A 22,310-nucleotide genomic window follows, 5' to 3' on the forward strand; every position below is an offset into this window, starting at 1 on the left:
CAAAGCATTCTCTGAAGATGCCAGCCACAGATGCTGGCGAAACGTCAGAAAGAAACTCTGCTAGAACATGGCCACATAGACCAAAAAAACCCACAAAAAACTATGGATGCTGGCCATGAAAGCCTTCGACTTTACATTAGCCTTTTGGAGTCCAGACAGGACTGATGGTGGGATCAGGGGGCTCGTACTGGCTGAGTCTCCTTTATTTGAAATGCTTAGATCCAGAAGGGGTTTGGATTTTGAATTTTTATTATTTTTCGGATTTTAGAATATTTGTACAGTGCACCCATGTTATACGTGGGTGCACTTTACGCGGCTTCCAGCATATGCTGGAAGCCATGCCAGAAGAAATGGCGCCACGTGCCGGAAAGATTAATGGTGCATGCACCCATGCACTGCCGTGAGCATGAGCCCCATTGGCTTTAATGGGGCTTGAGATTACACAGAATTTCCCTTAAGCGGGGTGTGTGTGTGTCCGGAATGGATCCCCCACATAAGGTTAGGGACTACTGTATATACATAATGAGGATATCTTGAAGATGGGACCCAAGTCTAAACATGACATTCATTTATGTTTTATATACACCTTATCTGCATAGCCTGGAAGTAATTTATATACAATATTTTTAATAATTTTGTCCATGAAACAAAGCTTGTTTACACTGAACTATCAGAAAGCAAAGGTTTCACTATCTAAGTCCACCCCTGTGGACAGTTTTGGATTTTGGAGTATTTTGCATTTCAGAATTCTGGTTAAGGGAGGGAGACCCAACCTGTACACATTTCCATGGTCTGGCAGTCCAAATAGAGTGTTAGCACACTTTGCATATCCCGCACTGTATGGGGTCTCCATATCTTTATATTTCATATCTGGAGCCAGCAAGTTCTTGAGAGGTCCTGATGACTACTTGGAACACTAGATTAGGTTCCCAGGAGAAAAAAAAGCCAAAGGCCCAAGGGCATGTGGACAATCCAAGTAATAATACTATCGAGGCTAAATGGGTGTACTAATTCCTCCTTCCTTCCCCCATGTCCTGTGTATTTCCTTTTTCACCAAGAGACAAAGCTGTTCTCACTGCCCTGAAATAGTAAACCAGTTCTTTCTGTCTACCCCCTGCCATGTATTCAGCCAACTTCCCTGTCCTTCTACCCTGGAGTTGTCTTCATTCAATCACTGTTTTTGTCACCTTAAAGTTAAAGCCATCAACCAGTCTAGAATCCCATTGTAGATTCCTAGGAAAGAACATCAAGTCTTTTTTAATATAAAATAATAAATAAAACTTTAATTTATATCCTGCTTTTTGTTTCCACAATCAAAGCGGCGTACAACCTTTAAAAAATACAATATATACAATTCCCCCCCTTAAAAAAGGATTAAACAATTCCATCTATTAAAATTACAGACAATAAAAATCTAAAAACAATACTACAATAATAAAATAACAGTGGGCAGAGTCTTCATTTGTATAGGACTGTGGGGGGAGCGTTTTACCTCTCAAGGGCACTTTACAGACCGCCCAAAAAGAGCAGTCTGCCGGCGCCTCCGTTTCCGCCACCAGGAAGCCTCAGCCTCCAAAAGGCAAGACTTCCTGTCGGCCAAAAAAGAAGCCCCAAAAAGACACTTGTTTTGGCGGCGCGCTTGCGGCATCATAAGGGAGCCGCGACATGTGGACGCTAAGCATCAGTGACGTCAAAATGGCAGCGCCCATGTGTATAGGACGCCACCATTTTGTACATACTAGGTATGCACTAGGGTTAGGGCGTCCAGAAGGGACGCCCTTTCGTAACCCTAGTACGTACCTAGTACGTACTTTTTGCCCATGCGGAATGGGCCAAGATGACATTTCCCTAGAGGCTAGTTTTTAAGTATAAATATTGGTCCCGAGAACTTAGTCTCTGTGCATACAGTTGTCCCAGGCTGCATTCCAGGTACGTTCTGTGTTGCCTGCCCTCAAACTGAGCCACTCCTGCTTTCCCTGGTCTACTCTTTGGACAAGTAAATATTGCCTTCCTTAAAACCCCTCAAACTCTTCTTTCCAGTTTCTATATTTTCATTTCAGTTAGCTCTGAATGCTGCGTCTGTTTGAATTGCTGTCGTATGTGTGTGATTGCACCTTGCATTTTTCCTAAATAAAATGTTCTTAATTCACTCAAACCTGGAATCCTTCTCAGTTCTTACCAGTATACACAGATGGCAAGGGTCCTAAAGGTTACATAGCCTCTTGCAACATTAATTTCCCCAAATTTAAAACTATGTTGACATACATGGTAGGGACCTCCCAGTCCCCCTCAAATTTCTTTGGGTAACAGATGGGAAAGCTGGAGCTCAATTATGCTGCATATTTATTTGTCCTTCTCAGTAGTGTTGCTGTTTGTCTATTATTTTGGACTTCCATTGTAGAATGGGTACATTTTAAAGAAAATAGTACAAGATATACAACATTTGAAATCCCGTATAAAGATTTTTAGCTGGTCCATCTAGGGCACAAAACTGCTGTTGGGTGGACCAGGAAAGGAAGCTGGACTCCTCAAGAGTTGCTCCTACAGCTGCTAAGGTCATCCACCTCCAGCCAAGCAAGGCTCCAGGCTGCTCTAGGCAGAGGAGAGCATCCCCATCTACTGCAGCAAATGGTCACCTTGGATTCCACTGCACTCCACCCACCTGCCTGCTCCCTTTACTTGCTTCCAGAAACACTGCAGATAGCACCCCTAGAGAGCAAGTTTCCAGTCTCTTCCTGATCCACAGGAGGTAAGGGGAGTGAGAGAAGATACTTCAGGTCTCTCCATTTCTTTCACAGCTGGAAACCCCATTTCCTGCTCAGTCCAAAGTGATCACCTAGCCCAGAGGTGATTCCCCAGCCAGCCCATAGTCACCCACAGATGCTCCCATCCATCATGCAGATCTCTTGCTGGTGAACAGTTTGAGGGAAGGTGCTTGAAAAATATTTTTTTGGGACTCAATAGTCCTGATTCCAACCAGAGACTTTGTTTTAGCTCTGTTCTAATAATTCTCTATTTGAGGTGTTGAGTCTTGATCTTTTATTTTCACGCCTATTTTATGGGGTCCTTTTTTCTTCCTGTGTGAAGGGGTAGCTACTTAGGAAAATTCACATACTAAGATATAGCAGTATGCAAAGTGAATTGTTAAGTGTTTTTGTCATACCATGAATCTGCAGCTGAGACAGTAGCAATGTAGAAGTGCTAGTAGGAAGGTGTAAAGATGCACTTTGTACATCGCTATAAATGCACATGTACCTACTTTTCTGCTTGGAAATTAGCTTCTGTGGAATCATTGGAAATAGCTGGCAAAAACCGTGTGAATCTAGCTGGGAATGTCTTGGCTTGCACAGAAACACATTCTTCTGAGTACCAGTCCTGGGTGGGGTCTCCTACTCTCCCTCTAGGCTTTTCTCATTCAGTCATAAACTGGTTTTTCTAGTCATTTTTTTTAAAGGGCAAGTTTTCATCTCTGCTCTTGATCACCTTCAGGTTGGGGAGGAGCCATCCAGATTCTGCTTTTAACAATCTGCAGACCTTCTCCTGTCATTCCATCTTAGCAGATCTCCACAAGCAGAGGCAGCCAAAAACTAGCCACCCCTTTCCTCAAAAGCCTTCCAGACAGCAAGAGAGGGGAGCTTCAGTCGCCTCCGATATGTTCAAAGGGGTGGGCAAAGGCTCGCCGAGCAGAAGCTCCCCAAACAGAGGATCCCCAATCAAGCAAGCCAAGTAAGTCACTGACTTGTGAAGTCTTTACTTTTTGCACAGCTGGGCATGGCACAGCAGGAAATCATCCTCTTTCTTTGAAATTATTAAGGGAGAAGTTGAATTCGGATTGACTGGCAAAAGTGGGAAAAGAAATAGCAATAGAGCTTGGAAAAGTAACATTTTGGACTGCAACTCCCCCCAAAATCTCAAAAACAGCATGGTCTTTATGGAAGTTGCACTCTCTTTTCCCTTATTGTATTTTAAAGTTCCTTCAAGTCAGCTGTAGACTTGTGGAGACCTCATGCATTTCATGGGGTTTCCCTAGCCAAGGAATACTCAGAGGTGGTTTTGCCAGTTCCTTCCTCTGAAATATAGCTGGTAATATGTGGTCTTCCTTGACTGTTTCCCATCCAAGTACTAACCAGAACTGACCATCCTTACCACCAAGATCAGACAAGATCTGGCACCTTTAGCGTATTTAGGCCAGACCACTTTTATATTTAACTTACCTGGACTTCCTACTGAGTACATATGTATAGGACTGCACAGTAAAGGACCTGTCAAGAAGCAGAAGAGTCTTCAGCGTTAACTTCTGACCTCTGCAGTGGTCCTTGGACAACGCAGACAGCTCAGTTCCATTCTGCTCAGCATGTAAAACTGAGGATCTTGGCACAAATGAAAAGACCTGGCGGAAGCATACCTTAATGCTCAAAATGGATTGTGTTTCCAGCCCAAGTGGCTCAGATTCATTTCTTTCCATGACTCTCTCATGGTTTTCTCCTCCTAACCTGTGGCATCACTAAGTATAGTGTCACCCAGTGTGAGAAGGGTACCCATGTGCTTTTCCATTCCTCTGTTCCTGGGCTTTCTTCCCTAGGAGGAAACTCAGGGATGAAACAGCTAGCAAGGGCACATACACACTACTCCTGCACTGAAAGGAAAGGAGGGCCCAGCTGTGTCACCCCTTTTTTGGGTGTCACCTCGTGTGGTCCACACCCCCTGCAGCCCCCCAATGATGCCACTGCTTCTAGAGGTGGGGTAAAGGTTGTGAAGCATGTGCCTTCTGCAGCAGCTGCAATCCTTAAAAGAAAGGAGCATCTTGAAAGGGGCATTCATCTCCCCTCATGTAATAGGAAAAATTGAATTGTTGTGTGGTTTTGCTGCATAAATACCAAAATCTGGGATTTAATTATTTTAAATGGCTTGGCTGAGAGAGGTGTTTGAGAAGACACACAGTGCATTTACTAAAACAGTCAAAAGGATGTGTGTGCATGCACATATAAAACATCATAAAGCACAGATTTGGTGCACTCTCTTCTCTATATTTTCTCTAGTCTTGTCTTGCACCAAAAAATGCAGAACTCTGAATCACATGGGAGATAAATAAAGTTCTGCTATACCAACAGGTTTCTTATGCATAATGCATTCTGGTCAGTGGCCATCAGTTCTGTGACTTTCACATTTCAGTTCTTTTGAGAAGATTATAATGCATTTGAGATGGTTTTAACACATGTATTTTGTGTCTGAGGCAATGCTCATGCTAGTAAACAACTGACTAAAAGGCAGGAGGGACCAGTTAATCAAATGAATGCCAGTGTGCTTTAGTTGCTCTAAAGCTGGTCTGAGATATGGGAGATCCAGGTTCAAGCCCCCACTTTAAGCCCTCATTGGGTTATCTAGGTCCAGTCATTGTTTCTGAAACAGATCTACCTCACAGGGTTGTTGTGAGGATAAAGTGGGGGAGAGAAGAGCAATGTAGAGGTCAATGGAGAAAGATGGAATACAAATGTAAATAATTTATTAGCAGAGCTGTATAATAATTTTTGTTAAAGGAAATTTATACACTCCAACTGCCCCTATGAACCAAAGATAATTAATATTTTATAACCCAAATTCATTGTAAATTGCTGTCCTTATATTGTCTGTTTTTACTTTTTGCCAATGTTCACATATTTTTTTTTAAAAAAAAATCGCATCCCCCTTCCTTGAGTCTATAGAACAGCCTTCCCCAGCCAATTACAGCTCCCATAATCCCCAGACAGCAATAGAAACTGTCTGCTAGGATAAATACCTGACAAGTTGGAGAAGCTGCTGAGGAAAGTCTTTAGGGAGAGACAGGTAGGCCAGGTCTGCGGTCTTTGGATGTCTGCATACCCAACTTTGGGTACTGGAAGCCCATGTCACAAAAGCAATTGGTACACCAGCCTAAGCTGGTAAAAAGGGACTCCATGCTAATTGAACCACTTTACTTGTGGCAAAAGGATGTCTGCCCAAAGTAAAGTGGTTGAATTAGCATGGAGTCCCTTTTTACCAGCTTAGGCCAGCTGCTTTCTTATCTGGATAGAAATGCCTGACCACTATCATTCCTCCATGCAGTAGGACTTGTTTCTGAATAGGCACAGTTAGAATTGCACTATTAGCTTTTGAAACCTTCAAAGTCAGATCTGTTGCTGTCTAATTCCATAATGTCAATCTGTTACAAGGAGAGAGAACTGATTGCCCTCCCGATACTGTTGGACTCCCATCACCCCATTTTGGCTGTGCTGGATTGGGCTGATAGGGAATGCAGTTCCAACAATACTTCACATTGTGGCAGCAACCACATATTCCCCATTGGTGGTCTAGGATAATAAGCAACACATTAGAAATGTGAAGTTCCAGTATAGGCTGAAGTGATTTGACTACCAGCATGATTTATATTACTATTGGCTAGAGTTTTCACAACAGTGCTATTAATATATTCTGGAACTACTGGTTGTTCTTTTGTTTTCTAATCAGCTTCACTTTAAATGGCCTTTGTTTACCCAAACTTAAAATTGATGATTAGTACTTCAAAGCCAGGGGAAGCTGTTGGTGTAGATTTAGGGATTTCCATAGAAATCTTACGTGAGGTGATTCAGTCAAGGAAGTCTTTCCAAGCTCTTCCACTAAGTGCAACAGGCTCTAGAGTATTTAGTACCTTCAGGCTTAACTAAGGAGTCAAACAGATGGGCCAAAAGAAGCCGTTTTAGGCTGCTTTAGGGGCATGGTGTTTAGATAACGCATGCCCCCAAAGCAGCCTGAAACCATGTTGCTACTGCACTAAAGGGGAGAAAGCTATACTAAAAAGATGCAAAAATAAACAGCTCTAGCCCAGAAAGTGCACACCTTCAACTGTGCATATAAATGCTCTGATGTGAGACTGGTCCCAAAAGAGCGCGCTCCATCCTAACCCTTACCATAAAGCTGCATATAAATGTACCAGTGGAGGTGCACATTTAAAAAGGGCAGAGCTGCTGTATCCAATCAGTCAGAGTGGCAATGCAAAAAAGGAAAAATGTGATGCCTCCAATGGATATAAATACAACATACACAAATCAGACAGTCCAAGAGCATGTGGTGAAGGGGAGGAGGTGAAGGCAGCATGTGGGGGGGCATGATGTGCATTGCCAGCTTCCAGTTGCAGATGTGACTGTGTGCACAATCAAGGTGGGGGGGCAGCCATTCAATGGGATGGCATCTAAGCAGCAGGCAGTTGTCACCACTGTTTTTGTGCAATGGTGCACATGGATGGCAAGGAAAAAATTATCAATAAAATAAAATAAATACCCAGCAACACAGCCTGAAGCCACACCATGAGGTCATGGCATGTGCATGCAGACCACCTTGGGAGCAGGTGGTGCAGCCAGTGGGGTCTTGACTCACTGTTTGAAAAAGCACCTTCGGGCTGCTTTTTCCTTCCCATTTGCTTTGCCCCTAAAATAACCGTTCCATCACAGTGTCCATGAGGCTGTGGAAATTATCAGATGGGAGCGAACCTGTCCTTATCCGATCCGTGACAGAGATTGTGCGAAAGACATATACACTTGACACTCTGATCCTGTCATAAACCTGTCAGTGAGGTGGAATTGCATTAACGGATTCTTCTGTTAATGCAAAATGAAGGCCAAGGACGGGACAATTCCACCTCACTGACAAGACAATGACAGGATCATCGCAGGCTTCTTGGTGGCTTCCAAATAGGATCTAGCATAGAAATACAATTATTATTCAGAGACTGTGTAATCTTTGTACACATTGCCTTTTTGGACATTGGGAACAAGCAGTGGTTAAATGCAGTGGTTAAATGCCTGTACTGCAGCCGTTCACTCAAAACCACAAGGTTGCGAGTTCAAGACCAGCAAAAGGGCCCAAGCTCGACTCAGGCTTGCATCCTTCCGAGGTCACTAAAATGAGTACCCAGACTGTTAGGGGCAAATTGACTTACTTGCTAATTAGCTTACTTGCTGTTCACCGCTATGGTCTTTGGAATAGCGGTATATAAATAAAACATATTATTATTATTATTATTATTATTATTATTATTATCTGAATACAAAACTGATTGTGTAATTAGCAGGAATTGAAGTCTTTTGCAGAAGGTTTTTTTTATAAGAAGAAATACAGATTTGGGTGCAGGGACAAGGATGAATTTCTACTCAACAACATCAGGGACTGTCTGAAGGAAGAGGCCCCTCCCTCCTAAACTGTCATCTCGGCCTCAGAGGGAGTCATCAGGCAGACCCAGCAACATCAGGGACTGTCTGAAGGAAGAGGCCCCTCCCTCCTAAACTGACATCTTGGCCTCAGAGGGAGTTATCAGGCAGACCCAGCAACATCAGGGACTGCCTGAAGGACGAGACTTCTCCCTCCTTTGTCACCTTGTATTTTGTATTGCATTAAGATTTTTACTGTACACCGCTATGATCATTGCGGAATAGCGGTCTATAAATAAAACATATTATTATTATTATTATTATTATTATTATTATTATTATTATTGAGGAACTGACATGGACTGGGCTGATGCTGGATGGTTGTTGTGATGGCTGATCTTACCCTAATGCAGAAAGACAAAAATACAGTGCACCCACACCATACCGGGGGGGGGGGGGAGCTTATGCTGAATGCCACGTGATGGAACTGGCAATGGTGTGCACGCCCGTGCCCCATTGTTGTATTTGCTTTAAGTAGGGGGTCTGGAACAGATCCTCTGTGTAAGACAAAGGCGCACTGAAAAGAAAAATAACAACAGATGAGCAACCTCTAAGAAGATTATCACATGGAGAAATACTTCTGATACAGATGCAGAGTTGAAAACTCAAAACAGGGTTTTATCACACATGCCGGCGGCCAGGTAAGTGCAAACCAGATGTAGCCCAGACTCCAGCCATGCTTATCCTGCCGAAGCTACTGAATAAACATGATTGGGGTCCCATCTGCATCCCAGGTTGCACTCACCTGGCCACTGGTGCATGAGATAATACCCAGTTTTGAGTTTTCAATGCTGCATCTATATCGGGATTATTTCTCCATGCACTAATCTCCTTAGAAAGTGTCTTTCCTGTATCCATCTGACAGCTGTTTCTGGTCTGTTGACATTTTGGCTCATAAGCAAGCAGATTGTGGATGTTATTGAATATCTTCAGGCTTGGACCTGGGTTCAGACTTCAGGGGACTTAAAATATACATTCCAGAAAAAAGGCCATCATCACATCACCTATAGTTTCCTCTTCTTCACCTATAGCAATATAAAATCCAGCCCAGAGAATTTCCCATCTTAGCTACCTCCCCATAAGCCCCAAATCTCCATAATGAGAACTCTATACAGCCTGAAGAGCCTCTACTAGGAGATGAGTAAGATTATGGGTGGGAAGAAGTTAGGAGGTGCATTGGGATAGAGTGGAAAAGATGTTGGCCAATTCATATTTCATTATGAATTGACTGAAATATCCCTAAATTGTTTGATTTCTGAGCCAATCTAATGTCTATATATGAAGGCAGATGATGGCAGATGGGTTCTCACCAGTTTATAGACTTGGTTAGCCCTTCATATATTCTCATGGTGGTAACCATAACATATGAACTACCATAGATATAGTCTGCTAGTTCTATGTTACGTGACAGTCTGACTCCTGTGTCCATTATGACTGGTTCACACAATATCAGAAAGAGGAAAACAGCCATCAAAGTGCTTGAACCAATAGTTGTCAAAGAAGGTAAAGGATTGCTGTAGGGGGAGAAGAATATTACACAGAAGCCAAAGGAATTATTACCATAGTCTTCACTGTAGATGAAACTGGAACCACAGTTGAACCATTTTGGAAGTGCAAGTAGGGGAATAAAGGGCTGCGCAGATATCATAGAACTGGAAAAAGAGAAGAAAAGAGGAACCAGAATGGCCAAAGGGTAGAAGCACTTTCCCTATGAAAAAAAGTGAACATATTTGGTAATTTGTAGGTTGGGGGCGGGGGATGATAATTAAAGGGGCTGCAGAAATTGATATAATTATTAATGGTGTGGAGAAAGTTATAATTTTCCTTCCCCCCTTTTCATACTAGGTTGTCTAAGGAACCATGTTGAGTAGGTTCAGGGGGAACAGGAAAAAGTACTACACATACCTGATTTGTGGAATTGATTCTGTAAGTGTATTTTCCTAAATGATGGTCAAGTTCTGTTTAAAAGCTTTTCCATAAACAGGGAGATGATTCAGGTGAAGGAAATAGGGCTCCTTGCGTATCCTTGTTCCCTTCCATGCTTACAATTTTGAAATGGCTCAAAACTCATTTCACTAGCCACTGTGGGAAAGAGGATAGGCCCTTGGTGAGTTTTTCTGGAACCCTGGTGGCAAAGTGGTTAAATGCCTGTACTGCAGCCACTCACTCAAAACCATAAGGTTGCGAGTTCAATACCAGCAAAAGGGCTCCAGCTCAACTCAGGCTTGCATCCTTCTGAGGAGGTGGCTAAAATGAGTACCCAGCTTGTTGGGGGCAATTATCTTACACTTTGTAAACCACTTAGGGAATGCTTAAGTGCACTGATAAGCGGTATAGAAATGTACTTGCTATTGCTATTGCTATTCTTGTGTTCTTATTTTGTTAGCCAATATAAGCACTAAATGTCAGCCATATAAACACTATAAGCACTAACCCCCGAGCTCATGTAGAGGACTTCTTATTCTATTGCTCTCAGACTAGAAGCAACATATATATTTTAATGGTTTGTATTGTAACATTTTATTTTAACTCATAATTTTTTTAACTTTTAAAAGAATTTATTTTTTTAATTTAATATTTATACATTTTAATGTGGTACGGTTCTAAAATTGTATTGTTTTAAATCTGTTGTTCGCCGCCTTGAGTCCCTACATTGGATCTTGTAGAGTTGCTTGTCAACAGATACTGTGTACCTATTCCATCTTTTCCTCCATAGCAGATATTTTCTGGAAAGAGAAAGGTGGGAGAGAGCTACACCGTAAGAACTGCCAAGTGAACATAAGAAGACAGTTACATAGAGGAAGGCAAAGAATATGCATTTGTTCTGGAGGAACCAGTTTATATAATCAGGATTTAACAACTACTGTACAGTATGGGGGAAGTAAATGTATGGGAACTTATTTTGTGGTGTCATCTCACAAAATAGGAGCTCTAAGGATGATATGGGGTTTGAGGGGAGCTGTCATAAAATCATAGGGTTGGAAGAGACCACCAGGGCCATCCAGTCCAACCCCCCTGCCATGCAGGAATACACAACCAAAGCACTCCTGACAGATGACCATCCAGCCTCTGCTGAAAAACCTCCAATGAAGGAGACTCAACCACTCTCTGAGGCAGCATGTTCCAGGGTCAAACAGCTCTTACTGTCAGGAAGGTCTTCCTAATGCTTAGGTGGAATTTCTTTTCCTGTATCTTGAATCCATTGCTCTGGGTCCTAGTTTTTGGAGCAGCAGAAAACAATCTTGCTCCATCCTCAGTATGACCTCCCTTCAGATATTTATGCATGGCTATCATGCTTAACCTTCTCTTTGCCAAGCTAAACATGCCCAGCTCCCTAAGCCACTTCTCATAGGCCACAGTTTCCAAACCTTTCACCATTTTGGTCTTCCTCCTTTGAACATGCTCCAGCTCTGGCCAGGTCATGAAGAGTGGGCCCTTTCTGGAGCATCTTGCAGTACCAGCTGTGTCTGGAAAGCTTTCCAACAGAAGTTAAATTCCTTACAGTGGCCCAGAAAGGGCCATTCTTACCATTAGGTAGAGTGAGGCAGCTGTCTCGAGTAAAAGATTTTAGGTGCCATGAAAGGGTAACAGATTGTTATTTAATTTGTTGGTATTGCATTTTACTGCTGGGGAGGGGTGGGAGGTACTTGTAGTATTGTCTGCTTCTTGGCAGAATAACTTGGTCACTTGGTCACTAATTTCAGTAGGGGTGTTATTTATTGCTTGGCCTCAGGTTGGTAGCAAATTGACTTGGGTTGGCCCTAGCCCCGAGTATCTGGCATAGCAGTGCTGCATGCTTTGCCCTGGGTTGTAGTGAAAAATTTGACACCTTTGCTGTGGCTCCTATGGCTGGGAAGGCAGGAGGACCAAAACAGGGATTAACTTTACCATCATTGGGTTCTGCCAGGATGCTAGCTGTGGTCACTGGCCCAGAGCACCTCCAAACAAGTATCCAGCTCTCTGCATTTGTCCAAATTTAGCCAGGAAGAACCATTACTGGATTATATGTGGGCAGTCAACAAAGGATTGATTCCATAGGCCTCAAATTGTTAATCTCTAGATGTTATTTAGTTCTTGGGCTGGTTCGTTTTACCGAAAGGGTGGGTCAGCGTAACACCCTGAGTTATGATACTCTGTGGTTTCTAGTCATTCATACTCTACCATAAAATGTAAAATATGAACAAGTTTGTCGATATAGTAACTTCCCTTTTGCTAGGCCAGTTGGTTTAGCTGAAGAAAGAGAACTCACAGAAAAGCAAATACCTTTGCAGGGCTGTCTCAACATGTCTGGGAGGCAACATGGTGGCAATGAGTAATGTTCCTTCTCATTTGGCACTGGGCTGGAATTTGGGGTTGTGTTCAAGTGTTTGTTATTACGGCTCCTCCTCATTCCAGGGAGGGGGAGCCAGTGGGGTGTCAGCAAGAGGCAGGAAATTTGTGCAACTAATGTAGAAATGGCAAACCAGATTCTCTATTCAGGCTGCTATAGCCAGTGACTGCTAGGGTGCAGGGAAGGCAAGAAACCTCATTGTGAACCTAGAATCATAGAACCAGAGGGCTGGGCCATTTTGTCCAACCTGCTGCCAAAGCCCCCAGAGTCTATGTGTATGCCCTGATGCCCTTCTTCATCAGATGCCACTATGCAGACTCTTTTGGCAATGAAAGAGAAAAATACTTTCACAGCAACAATATATAGTTGTTTGAATGTCATTGGTCTTTTAAAAGCTGAAGGGCTGCCATATGTAAAGGAGAGCAAACACATTTGCTCTTACTGTAGCTGGAAGAACTACAGTGGACCCTTGTTATACGCTGGGGTTTGGTTCCAAGGTCCCCCGTGGATAACAAAATCCGTGTATGCTCAAGTCCCATTAAATATAATGAAATAGCAAAATGGTGTCCCTTATAAAAAATGGAAAATCAAGGTTTGATATTTGAAATTTATACTTTTTTTGAACATTTTCAAACCATGTATGCTTGAATCCGTGTATAAGAAATCCGTGTATAAGAAGGGCCAACTGTATAATCAGAGGGTGAAATGCTGTAAGAACTATCCAACAGTGGAGATGATAGTCTCTACTGGACTCTTTGAAGCACATTCATGGGTCTCTGAAGAGTCTATGGGTCTCATGTCATGATGTAGACAAACCTTGCTTAATGCAGGATCTGCAAAGCAAGACTGGGCTTCAAAGACTGATCTCTCCTACATTGGTATTTAAGCAGAAGCTGAGGAGCCCTTTCTTAGGTTTTTGCTTTGCAGACTCTGTGCTAAGCAAGAGAGTACATCCAAGTTTTGTGACCTGCAGCCCATGAACACTTCAGGGATCCACAAATGGGCTTCAAAGAGTCTGTAGACTGAGCAAAAGAAGGCATTTTCTATATGATTTCTCCCCTGTTACTTTGAAAATTACATTATAAGTGCATTTTTTTTCTGGGAAGCAGGTCCTTAGCTTTCATTAGATTCTCAAAGGAGTCTATGACCCAAACCAATTTTATGAGGAGGCAATGGAGCACATGATCTCCAAGACTTCTTCCACAATTTTATGAAAATGTGATATTATTGAATCAAAAATGCTTCTCTGAAGGATGTCATCTTGACCTGACAGAATAAAATTAGTAAGAACTCTGCATTGTCTGTACTACCCATCAATTTTGCTGGATATGCAGTTCCATTTCCCTACACATTATCTATAGTATTATTCTCACCCACTGTGAAATAATATGTTTTAACTTGCATGCCTCCTATGGTAGATCTTTGCTCTTACCATTTTGCAATACAGGTATTAATTTATTCTGGCATTTGTTGCTGGAAAAGTACTCTGGAAAAGTACAGTTTAAAATAAGAGATGTTTGATCAAATGGGGAGGGTAGTAATACAGAATTCTGGCTGTCTCACTACATACCCATTTATGAACCTCTGGAAGGCATCTAATTTTTGAGCTCTAATTATAGTGTTTCTGTCATAATGATTTATGCTAGCCATAGTGACAGGGTATGTCTCAAGAGATAAAACTTGTCTGAATTTAATACCAGTTAAAAGTGTGCAGTGCCTAGATGCATGTCTGCCATTTTGCTGCGGAGGATGGCTGTTTCTCAAACATATAGACATTAGCTCATTTTTGCTATGTATTCTGTCATGTAGATATTCATCTTTTTTATTGGTTAATCTAGAATCAGCTAGTTTACACTAGTCTGGGCTTGCAATCATTAAGGGCCTTTCTGCATACTACAGAAATCAACTTCATGTGTTTGAAGGCTTATACATGAGTATATACCATTTTGAAATTTTTAGGCTTATACATGAGTATATACCATATATGAAGGCATATATGGTATATACTCATTTATAAGCCTAAAAATTTTAGTCAAGGAACTGACTCCAAAAACATGGGTTGACTTATCCACTGATCAATGTAAGTACTGTACTTTAACTCTTATTAAAAAAAAAAAGGAACCATCTCTTTCTCTGAATAGAGTGGTGAAAGGCGAGAGCTACATCTGTCCTGGGAGAACCTAAAAGAAACACTGACCCCCTCTACTCTCTCTTCTGTGGCACCATTTGTGACTTTTTTAATGCAGAAAAATGGTAGCAGTGGTAGCACTTTACCCTCTCAAAGAAGTGTTGAGAGCAATTGGGCTTCTGAGGATTTGAATGACATTTGTGTGTGTTTGTTGGTTTTTCTAAGTTAAAATCAAGCAAAGTTATCACATTAAAGTTAAATGCTATAGTCACTGCTAATGTAGTTGTCATTTTCTTTGCTTTGCCTTGTCATCCTTTTTTGACATGTGCATTTTCTTTTTTATTTATTATTTTTATTGTTTACTATGATTGTACAGAGAAATAAAAATAAGCATAACACAAACATCCATATATATATATATATTGTATTCTCATAGTCATTTTCCATATTTTTACATTCCTTCTTCTCCCCCTCTGCTATACCTAGAACTCTAAATAACGGTTAGATTTTCTTTTAACGAGCAAATTATGGTGAATTCTCGACATGTGCATTTTCTTAGCCCCTCCTGTGCTTGATCACTTCCCCACCCCACACAGCCATGATTTACTATAATTCCCTCCTCACACATCTAGCTTGAGAGTGAGCGTAAACAGTTATGCCTGCCAGAATTTTGTAAGATTTTGGGCTCTGTTTTCCTTTCCTTTGCTTTAACTTTAATAATAATAATAATAATAATATGTTTTATTTATAGACCGCTATTCCGCGATGATCATAGCGGTGTACAGTAAAATCGTAATACAATACAAAATACAGTTAAAGGAGGGAGAAGTCTCGTCCTTCAGGCTGTCCCTGATGTTGCTGGGTCTGCCTGATCGCTCCCTCTGAGGCCGAGATGACAGTTGAGGAGGGAGGGGCCTCTTCCTTCAGGCAGTCCCTGATGTTGCTGGGTCTGCCTGATCGCTCCCTCTGAGGCCGAGATGACAGTTGAGGAGGGAGGGGCCTCTTCCTTCAGGCAGTCCAAGATGTTGCTGGTCTGCCTGATGGCTCCCTCTGAGGCCGAGATGGCAGTTGAGGAGGGAGGGGCCTCTTCCTTCAGGCAGTCCCTGATGTTGCTGGGTCTGCCTGATGGCTCCCTCTGAGGCCGAGATGACAGTTGAGGAGGGAGGGGCCTCTTCCTTCAGGCAGTCCAAGATGTTGCTGGTCTGCCTGATGGCTCCCTCTGAGGCCGAGATGACAGTTGAGGAGGGAGGGGCCTCTTCCTTCAGGCAGTCCCTGATGTTGCTGGGTCTGCCTGATGGCTCCCTCTGAGGCCGAGATGACAGTTGAGGAGGGAGGGGCCTCTTCCTTCAGGCAGTCCCTGATGTTGCTGGGTCTGCCTGATCGCTCCCTCTGAGGCCAAGATGACAGTTGAGGAGGGAGGGGCCTCTTCCTTCAGGCAGTCCCTGATGTTGCTGGGTCTGCCTGATGGCTCCCTCTGAGGCCGAGATGACAGTTGAGGAGGGAGGGGCCTCTTCCTTCAGGCAGTCCCTGATGTTGCTGGGTCTGCCTGATCGCTCCCTCTGAGGCCGAGATGACAGTTGAGGAGGGAGGGGCCTCTTCCTTCAGGCAGTCCCTGATGTTGCTGGGTCTGCCTGATCGCTCCCTCTGAGGCCGAGATGACAGTTGAGGAGGGAGGGGCCTCTTCCTTCAGGCAGTCCAAGATGTTGCTGGTCTGCTTGATGGCTCCCTCTGAGGCCGAGATGACAGTTGTTGCATACATCTAAGTTTTACCCTCAACTTATCCATGGGACACATCAAAATCCACAATTTTGACCCCAAAACCTGCCTTTGACTTATACATGAAGCCAACTTCTAGTCAAGTATATACGGTATACCTTTCACAGCATCTTGAGCAACCATCAGACCCAAAATGAATGCAGACTATTTTATATTTGGCATGCTTATACTTCCAAGCATATGTTGTGGGGTTTGATCGGTCTTAGGTTAAAACATAACACAACCACATGCTATTCAGTCACTGTGACAGTGTCATAAAGCTGAACCAGTTTGCTTCTCAAAGTTCTCCTTTGCAGAGTTGCTATCCATACTGTCCAGATAATTGTGAAATAATTTGCTTTTTTAAAAAAAATAAAATGTTCTTTGAATATTGGCAACTTTACACACTGTGTAACCTGGCCCCACTGGAAGAGGGGTAGCAGCAATGAACAACAAATCATGCCATTGTACTTGTAGCCATTGTGTTTGTATGGCCTTGCCAGGGGAAGAAGTAGCTCACTAGAGCACCATTCAGCCCTCAGTCACAGGCTAGCTCTATCTAGAGCAGTGGTTTCCAACCTTTGATCCTCCAGATAGACTTCAGCTCCTAGAATTCCTGATTGTTGGCCAAATTGGCTGGGGCTTCTGGGAACTGAAGTCCACATAAAATAGAGAACCAAAGGTTGGAAACCACTGCTTTAGAGTGTTTCTTCAGTGTGTGGCTCTTAGGGAGCTAAGACACTTTGGGACTGTTGAAATGCAACGAGTAAGTTCCCAAGTCACCTTTCCCACTGATGCCTTGGATGCAAAGACCGCCCAAGAACCTGGTGTTGAGCAATCAGGTGCTCTAGGAGAATTGCCCAATAGCTTGAAGTGCATGTGGAGCAATCCAGTGTAGCAACATCTGTGAAGCTTTCAACTCTGCTGGAATTTTATAGTATCTTGGCCAATGTGTGTGTATGTGTGTATGTGCATGTGTGTGTGTTCTGTGCTTTTAAGTCATTTCTGACTTATGGTGACCCTAAGGCTGCTCATGCAGTTTGCTGTTCATACAGGGGATAACCAAGATCTGACCTCACTGGAAGAGGGGCAGCAAATCTGGGCAAGATTTCTTCAGGAGAGGTTTGCCCATGAATTCCCCTGAGGCTGAGAGCATGTGACTTGCCCAAAGTCACCCAGTGGGTTTCATGTCTGAGCTAAGAATTGAACCCTGGTCTCCAGAGTGGTAGTCCAACACTCAAACCACTACGCCACCAATAGCATCTTACAGGGTTTTTTTATTGTTGATAAGCAACAGAATGAGATGCTTAACAGTATGTGGACCACTGACATACAGTGCCATACTGTGCAATGGTTACCAATGAATCAACTACTCTTCAAGGAACACTTTCCATACTGTGAGATGTGTCTGTGAACCTCTGAAGGTGTGTCTGTCACACTACATTCTTGCAGAGGATCTTTGAAAGGGATTTTGGACTTTTTTTTGATTAGGAGGAACTTTCTGACAGTATGAACTGTTTGACAGTGGAACAGACTCCCTCAGAGTGTGGTGGAGTCTCCTCCTTTGGAGGTCTTTAAACGGAGACTGGATGGCCATCTGCCAGGAGTGCTTTCATTGTGAATTCCTGCATGGCAGGAGCTTGGACCAGATGGCCCTGGATCTTCCAACTCTATGATCTATGATTTTACAATTCTACCCTCTAGACTGCAGTTCACAAGAGCACTATAATGAAGTTTACTGCACCGGGGATAAAACGTTCCCCGATGCGTTACAACGGGCACGAGCGGGGGCACGCACGGAGCATGATGGGAACCCGATGGGGCCCAGAACGCCGCCGCTGCTGCCGCACGTTCCCATCGCGTTCCAGGGGACGCCATTTCTGGGAACTGTTTCGAAACAGTTTCTGGGCCCCATCAGGTTCCCATCATGCTCCGTGCGCAGCCCCACTCGTGCCCGTTGTAACGCATCGGGGAACGTTTTATCCCCGGTGCGGTAAACTTCTATGTTTTGCCATCACCCATTGTGGACTGAGACTATGAAGATTATCGCATATCGTTCTCAGAACGTTACGAGATGGAACGTTCTGGGAATGTTCTGGGAATGGGTATTATCACATTCAAGAAAGTGGAACATGATGGGAACGTTACAGGAACGCATTTTACCGCACAGCGCATCCCTTTTCTTGAGAACGTTCCCATATCGTTTTGCTGTAGCGCATGCGTAATTCGTTTTGAGGGCTCTCTTCCCCTATGGCCTCGCGGGCTTCAATGCCCTAAACCTGGCCATCCAATAGTCTCCTCCTTTCCCCACATCTGACCCAAGGGGAGAGAAGCCCGCAATGCCAAGCCGGCACCAGCCCCAGAAGTATCTGTCAAAAGCATGGAGGGAATCAAGCCACCACATCCTCTGAGGCCGACAGATGTTTGCAAAAAAAAAAACCTGCATCTGGGTCCTCCTCTCCGCTGGGACGATTGTCCCTGTTGTAGTGTCTGGTCATCCATCTCACTGCATCCACTGTCCCTAGATGTCCTATAAACCCTTGCCCTCTGATATCATGCTGTATGGTGTGTACAGCCAACAGAGGCGGGCCATTAACACACCCCTACAGAAAAATGTCTCTAGACACATTGCTATCCACACTGTATCTTCGACTTTTGAGACTCTGTTTAAGTTTGCAAACATTCAACCTGTGAAAGTTACTGCCATGAATTCTATCTATATAAATATGTCTGTATTTTTGGGTGTTTGGGTGGGTGCACAGAACAAACCAAGACACACACACACACACAAATATGCAAACATTAGCCATTTTATGTATAGTTTCTGTGTGTGTGTGTGTGTGTGTGTGTGTGTATTTGTGTGTCTGTGTTTGCAGAAAGCAGACACATACAGAGTCATATATTTAAATATATGCATATATACACACACTACATTTAGAACCAAATTGCCAGTGTGCGCATATATATATATATATATATATATATATATATATATATATAGTTTGGGGGAAATAGGATAAAATCTATGTTAGTTTTGTCAAAGAGGGCAGCGCGTCATACATGGGAGAGCAATGAAAAATTTAGTATGCTCTAGGACTTTGGAGGACTAAAGAGAAGGGCATTGTTTCAGCCAATCAGGAGACGGAGGAATGAGAGAACAGAATTGGCAATGGATAATAATACTGCACAGACTTCTTATGGAATGTTCTGAGAACATTACAGCTCGCTGGGAACACATCTAATCCGTCCCCACCCTGGAACGCATGTGGAACACATCGGGAGCGTTCTGGGAACCTGATGGGAACACATACGTGCGGTAAACTGAAATGCATTCCATTCCCATCAGGTTCCCAGAACGTTCTCAGAATGCTGTGCGATATTCTTCTATGTTGTAGCAAGCAATATCCTACATTCAGCCACAGTTGGGGAGGGAAGATGTACAGTAATGGTTAAAATTATCCTCAAAGCATAGGACATTATTATTATGTTTTAATTTTATACATTAATTTTAATACATTACTTTTAAAATGTATACCATGTTGCTGTCATTTTATGAGTAATGCTTTGGCAATCTGTAACTAACAATTTGTTTTGAAATATATATTTTTTCCCAAACATACCCAAAAATAGAAAAATGGGCAAATTCTGCCCCACCGTGATAATTTAAAATTTTAAAATCATGAGGAATACACATACACAACATTCCTTCAACATTTTAGTGTCAATGTTAATATGTGGAAACAAGGGCATTGTTTTATCTTTGCATTTCCAAAAGCAAGATATTACAGATAATATCATTACTTTCAAGTACTGATTATTCTTACTGAAGAATATTACTTAGTTTTCAGAGAACTGGGAGAAGTCTCCAGAAGAGACTTTGAAAACCATTGGCATATGATATCTGATACTGTTTGGTGGACTGCATGCAATAATGTAATTAGCCTCCTAGATAGTTGCTATGTAATGGTGTATTATATCTTACAGCATTTGAAAAACAGCATGCCAAGGCATTTAGTTGGTTTCTGTTTTTTGGTATTAGCTGCTGTAAGGACTACATTGAACCAGTGTGGTTTAGAGGTTTGAGTGTTAGATTATAACTTTGGAGAGCAGGGTTCAAATCCTCACTTGGCCATGGAAACTCACTGGGTAACCTTGGGCAAGTTACACACTTTCAGCCTCAGAAAATCCCATGCTAGGTTTACCTTAGGGTCGCCATAGGTCAGAAACTACTTGATGGCACACAACAACAAGATCCTACATAACAGAGAAGCAGCAGCAAGAAACTTAATAAACAAACAGGAGAGATGATAGATTGCCTGCCAGATAAGGGGCATCTTCAGCAATAGAGAAGGCATAGGAAAATCAGGTCAGTAGTCACTAGCAAGGTGCTTGGCAGTGCCAACAATAAGCCTGGAGGAAAGGGGTGAACCTGAGATAATTTTGTTTTGAGATGACAGACCCTATGGTAAAGCAAAATGGAAGGGTGCATATGTATAATTGTGCTATCTGAAAGATAGCTTTTACTAATCACCTGTGAAAAGATTAAAGGAAATGTTATTATCATCAAGAGTCTGATATGGTGTCTAAGCATGGTTTGAAAATTACTGTCGAAATTCCACACACAGATATATTAACCTGGCATGTCAAGAGCTGAAACAAACACAGAAAATAAATCTGATGGGACAATTTTGAACTTAGAGCTTGGCAGAATGCATGTTTATCTTACCAAGGCTTCCATTTATTACCCTGTACATGTTTGCTTGTTAAATAGGTCTCTCTATGTTCAGTGACACTTACTCCCCAGTAAGTGTACATACAATTTTAGTCTTGGTTCTGCAATTTTGTATGTCCTTGCCAGGAGGGGGCAAACCCCATCAAAAACAGTATATAGAGAGATCTTGTAGCATCTTTAAGACTAACTGAAAGAAAGAAATTGGCAGAATGAGCTTGCATAGATGTCAGTCTACTTCCTCAGATGCTTTTGGTGCAGTGGAAGCCAGTGAAAACAATGAGACATACTGCCAAGTAACCAAGCATAGGATTGTGCTGCAGTTACTTGATTGCAGCCATTTCTCGATAAAGAGCAAGTATGTGTGAGAAGGTGCAGTGTTTCCATCTTACAGGCATATTTTTCCCTAACTGGTCTCAATACACTCTTAAGAACAGAGTCAGCCTTACTGTTAGGCAGAAGTGGTTTCCCACATGGTGGGTTTCATGTGTCATAAAAGGGGGATCAAACTGTTAGTTCTTTAGTATTTTGTGGATTTTTCGGGCTATGTGGCCATGTTCTATAAGAGTTTATTCCTGACGTTTTGCCAGCATCTATGGCTGGCATTCTCTGAAGATGCCAACCACAGATGCTGGTGAAATGTCAGGAATAAACTCTTATAGAACATGGTCACATAGCCCACAAACTCCACTAAAAACTATGGATGCTGGCCATGAAAGCCTTCGACTTCACATATAGTCACATTTGTACTATTGTTAAACCCAGCATCATACCAAAGTTCTGAAACTCAGGCCCAGAAGTGAACATCAAAACTTTTATTAAGAAATTATAGGTCCAGTCCGGTGACTTTCATTGTCAGAACAATGGTTGCCTGAAGCATAGTTAGGATGATCTTGGAATCTGAGTGTAAAGCAAGCAAAGAAAGGTCTGTTGCAAGCATTAAGGTGTCTTGCTCTGACATTGCCAACCATTGCAGATCAAGCACCATATGCTAGTAGAATGACACTTCCTTAGTAATATGTGTTCTGTTTTCCTTATGCAGTTAGGAATTAAGCACCCCAACTCTTCCCCCTCCAATTTTTTAAATTATTTTTTTTGCAGATCCCCCTGTGTACCTGCAACATGGCATAGTGGTTTGGGTGTTGGATT

At 42.6% G+C, this 22,310-nt stretch overlaps 1 protein-coding gene across 1 annotated transcript in view; it reads left to right on the plus strand.

The window, feature by feature from the left end:
* Positions 1-22,310, plus strand: part of EVPL (envoplakin) — a 79,204-nt gene that overhangs the window by 23,555 nt on the left and 33,339 nt on the right. Inside the window, exon 4 of the mRNA XM_089535643.1 lies at positions 3,558-3,726. Within this exon, the coding sequence (XP_089391769.1) occupies positions 3,558-3,726 (169 nt within the window). The remainder of the gene's footprint in view (positions 1-3,557; positions 3,727-22,310) is intronic.

Source organism: Sceloporus occidentalis, unplaced genomic scaffold (genome assembly GCF_023333645.1).
Source record: "Sceloporus occidentalis isolate IW3139 unplaced genomic scaffold, rSceOcc1.0.p SCAF_1, whole genome shotgun sequence".
Lineage (NCBI taxonomy): Eukaryota > Metazoa > Chordata > Lepidosauria > Squamata > Phrynosomatidae > Sceloporus > Sceloporus occidentalis.